This window comes from Phalaenopsis equestris, unplaced genomic scaffold, assembly GCF_001263595.1.
Source record: "Phalaenopsis equestris unplaced genomic scaffold, ASM126359v1 Scaffold000167, whole genome shotgun sequence".
NCBI lineage: Eukaryota > Viridiplantae > Streptophyta > Magnoliopsida > Asparagales > Orchidaceae > Phalaenopsis > Phalaenopsis equestris.
The window spans coordinates 83180-87930 of NW_018164609.1; the positions used below are offsets into that span (position 1 = coordinate 83180).

The window sequence follows — 4751 nt, forward strand, 5'->3', positions numbered from 1 at the left end:
ACCCCGAAAATTCCACTGGCTTTTACGAAATGGAGCAAATTTTAGCCAATCCATCTCCCTTAATCGCTAAATTAGCCATCTTCTCCTTCTCAACGAACAGTTGGCGAGCTTCTTCCTCATCCCGAATTCTTCTTCCCAAGATTCTCCGCTACACTTGCCTGACCAAATCGCCATTAGGTCCCGAGATCCCTCGTTTTCCCATACAAAAAAGCAAACTTGGTGCTGCCCATGATTCGAACTCCAAAGACACGGAGGAAAAATCAAATCTTTATAACATCGGCAATGCTCTAACCGATGAATCAGAATGGAGCCCTGACGAACTCGAAGCCATTGCTGCCCTGTTTCAAAGAAGAATGTCTGAAAAGCCTGAGAAGCGTAAGAGGGAAAGACCTATTCCCCTTCCTTCACCTCATAGAAAAAGCTTACATCAAAGTCCCACACCAAAGCGACACATTCGCTTGGCCGCCCGTGAAAACCTATTACCGCGTTCATCCTTCACTGATCAAGTGTTCAAGAACCCAGAGGCGCTCATTCGTATATCTCGAGAGATTGCTGCTCTTCCACCAGATGTGGATGCATCCGAGGTGCTCGACGAATGGTCTCCATTTCTGAGAAAGGGTTCCTTGTCTATGACAATTCGAGAATTAGGTCATATGGGTCTTCCAAAACGCGCCCTTGAGACCTTCTGCTGGGTTCAGAAGCAGCGGCCATTTCTATTTCCTGATGACCGCACTCTTTCTTCCACCATAGAGGTCTTGGCTCGTAATGGAGAACTGAAGATCGAGTCTGAACTGGAGAAGTTTCTGAACTCTGCAAGCCGTTGTGTGGTGGAAGCCATGGTGAGGGGATTCATAAAAGGAGGAAATTTAAGCCGTGCTCGCCGTCTTCTAGTGCTTGCCAGAGACAATAAGCGGACTCTGGAAACAAGTCTTCATGCCAAGCTCATTCTTGAAGCAGGGAGGACACCAAATGGCTACAAGCTTGCATTGGCACTGCTTGATGAGCTTGGTGAGAGAGAAAGTTTGGATCTGAAGCCGCAGGACACAACATCTATCATGAAGGTTTGTATTAAGCTTGGGAGATTTGAAACAGTAGAGAGGCTTTTTAATTGGTTCAAGGATACAGGAAGGAATCCTAGCATTGTCATGTATACAACAGTGATATTTAGCAGGTATTGCAGCAAGAGATATGAGGAAGGATTGACCTTAGTATGGGAGATGGAGGAATTGGATTTTCTTTTGGATCTTCCAGCTTATCGAGTTGTTATCAGGCTTTGTGTTGCTTTGAATGATCTTGAAAGGGCCGTGCGATATTTTTTGAGATTAAAGGAGGCTGGTTTTGCTCCTACTTATGATATATATAAAGACATGATCAAGGCCTATGCGACCTCAGGGAGGCTGGCTAAGTGCAGGAAGATTTGCAAGGAGGTGGAGATGGCTGGTTTGAAGTTAGATAAAGAGGCATTGACTCTTCTATCAGAAATGGAAGGACAAACTAGATGAGTTTCTTCATGTAACATCTCTTATGTATTCCACATCTTGATTAGGTAATTGTTGAACAGAAATTCTATTATGATTTAATTAGTTTTTTATGATTCTTTGCAGGTTTTATTTGTTGAATTTTTTCTGTTTGATGTAACTTTTTGATAGAAATGTTAGGATTTGTTTGGAAAAACTTTCTACCTATATTGTGTTTCAAACCGCTACCACAAATTCTATTTGGGGTATTTTTTTGCAGCTCTCTAGATTTTATTATTATTATTCTTTTTAGCGGGAAGTTCTTTTTTGTGACCAAATATGTTGAAGTGTGATGGCTGTAGAAAATTTATTGTTTGACTTCTAGGAATAAATACATATTTATACTTCCTACCGTAGCTTTCTAAGTCATTGCTTTCTCTACCATAGCTTTACAACCATCTTTACAAAAAGCTATAGCTACCCTAAACTGACCCTTGTTCTTCTATGTTTTGTTTAATGTTAGCTCAGAGAGGTGATTTTGATCTATGTTAATTTTTGCAACATCATGGCTCCTAGAGCTTTTAGTTTATAATATTGCTATCAAACTGTTTAACCTTCTAGATATATCATCCTAAGTTGATAACATGCATAATAGTTTTCAATTGTATACTGTTACTTATACTATCTACTTCTTTCATATCTGAAGTTGCAAACAAACTTTCTTAAGTTTCTAAGTTTGATAGATTATGTCACTTCAATTGGCACTTATTTTTTGAATACTATGCTCCATAAAAAGAGCTATTAGTGTTTTTTAAGGTGGAGATTTCCTTTATATGTATTTTAATATGCTAAGATGTGTTAAGATTTTGGGTTAATCCTACTTCAAATATTTTCTTAGAGATAGTTATGATTTCATTTTAACTCATTTTATTTGTGAAAATGAAGTTATTACATTGAAGTGATTCATGCTATTTTTTATTACAACATAAGTGAATCTAATAAAATAATGAAATTCAAGAACTTTACTTTAAAAAAAGAAATTACCATCAACAAGCAATCAAATGGATTTTTGAGCAATAATTTTGGTATCCTCATGGAAGATTTTTATAGTGCCCGCATTGATTTAACAACTTGAAGATTAACCCTCATGTAGATGTGGGTGGTTTCACTACATCTTAATGGAATCATGAATTCATGGAACAAACTTCCTTAATGAAAGTTGGAGTGTGTGGTGATTATACCCCAATTTAATAGCTTATCAAAATACTATTCTTCAATTTTATTTTGTCTTCATTTTTCTACCTTCAGATGCACCTTATCATTCTTTAAACTTATTCATACTGCTGTAGAATTTGAGAGAGTTTCAAGTCACGTTGGAAGTAATGCAAGATTAATTAATTCTTTCAAGTTGAAGTGCAGAATAGGCGTGGGAGGCAGGGATGGACAACCTCCAGATCAATAGATTTGCTGAAGATGAATAGAAAAAGAGAAAGAAATCTAAAGGTACTCAAAAAATAATCTAGAATTTTATTTTAAATTTCTGTTTGAAAAGGGACTTTTTTGTTCATTCTAGTATCTGCACAAGTTCACTCTTCCTACAAGATATAATTTTTAAGGAGACATGCCTTGTCATGCACCTAATACTATCAATAAGAAAAAGTGTTAGAATGATCCCCTAACTTTTAAGGAGACATGCCTTGTCATGCACCTAATACTAAGAAAAAGTGTTAGAATGATCCCCTAACTTTTTGCATTGGGTCATTTTAGTCTCAGAGTCTATGAAGTGTTAATTTAGCCCTTAGATTCTTTTAGTATTTGTTAAAATAATCTATAGGACTGTTTTAGCCGTCATTAAAAGTGTATAGGGATTGATTTGACACTTTTATGGATTTTGGAACTAAAATGATCTCTGTAAATAGCCAGATTACTATTTTGACACATCTATAAAAATTGTTGGATTTTGGTAAAAATAGTTTGCTAAGAAAACTTACATATTGATTTTATAGACAAAGGATAACTTAGAAAATTTTGTAAATAAAAAATTTTGTGGATATGCTTGTCATAATTAAAAATCATTATGGCTCTACTATGAGTTGATTGAATGATTGAAAGAAATATTATTATGAGTTTGATAAATTATTAAAGCCATTCGGGAAGGGGACCTACATGACAATTCTTTGAATTGACTCGGGAAGGGACTGTTATGGAGTATAGGAAGAGATTCAAGCTTTTGTCGGGGCGGCTGAGGAGATTTTCTGAAGCAATATTGGAGGAAAACTTCATGAAGGGTCTAAAACCTACATATGTGCAGTGCTTCAGTCAAGAGGCTTGGAGAAACTGAGAAACTATGGAATTAAATTAGCGCAGTTGGTTGAAGATTATAAAGCTATGGAACTCGCTAATTGGAGCAACATAGGTGGAGTGTCATACCGAACTACTACAACCATGATAATACCAAAAACTCAAATAGTTGAAGTTTAGAGAGAGGCTTCATAGGACAAGAATCACGGGTAACGATCAGGAGTGACACTCAAGCGTCTTATAGAGATAGAAATTCAAGATAAACGAACTAAGTGGTTATATTTTTGGTGTGATGAGAAGTTTAACCCAAAACACCATTATAATGATCGAACATTACAGTTTCTCACAGCTTGTGATGAGGAAACAAGTTATGAAGAAACAAATACAATTGAGGTGGAGTAACACCTTTACTTTACATTTTTTTTGGGGGGGGGGGGGGGGGGGCGGATATTGTTACACTGATGCCTAGGCTAAGGGCAATTTCATTTTTTGGGTGCCTAAGTCCAATTTAGTCTTTTATTATTTATTACTGTTTAGTATAAATATATCATAATAGGTTTTGGGTTAGGAATGCATGAGATTTTTGTTGTGAGTCTTAGGTTTAGGGTTTGGAGGAGATTTCATACCTCTCGAATTGTATGAATTGGGAGAGATCGCCTATCTCTGAAATTGTATGTATTTATCTTAAGTATTCGAGTTGAGTGTTTGATGCTCTTGTAATAAAATCTGTGCCTGCCCTAATTTATGTGAAAATTGGGTCGAACTGTATCTACTTTTTGGCGCAAAATGTTGACTTATAAAAGATGGGCATAAAATTAAGTTAAGTGTTGCTGAGATGAGCATGTTAGGCGGATGAGTGGCTTTACACCTAAGAGACAAAATGCTAAACGAGTATATACGTGAAAGGGTTGGAGTAGCTCTAGCGGCGAACAAGTTATAGAGAGTCGCCTTAGATGGTTTAGTTTCATTAAACGTCGATCGTTTGATGACTCT

General features: G+C 36.5%; 1 protein-coding gene across 2 annotated transcripts in view; it reads left to right on the forward strand.

Annotated features, from left to right (window-relative positions):
- The first annotated feature begins 6 nt into the window (after window positions 1-6).
- The window catches only part of LOC110022064 (pentatricopeptide repeat-containing protein At2g01860), an 11281-nt gene continuing 6536 nt past the window's right edge, over window positions 7-4751 (forward strand). The window contains exons 1-2 of one of the 2 annotated variants that reach the window (XM_020720843.1): window positions 7-1546; window positions 2877-2960. In XM_020720843.1, the coding sequence (XP_020576502.1) occupies window positions 30-1502 (1473 nt within the window). In that variant the 5' untranslated portion in view covers window positions 7-29 and the 3' untranslated portion in view covers window positions 1503-1546; window positions 2877-2960. The remainder of the gene's footprint in view (window positions 1547-2876; window positions 2961-4751) is intronic. The other variant, XM_020720844.1, reaches the window with a different exon arrangement.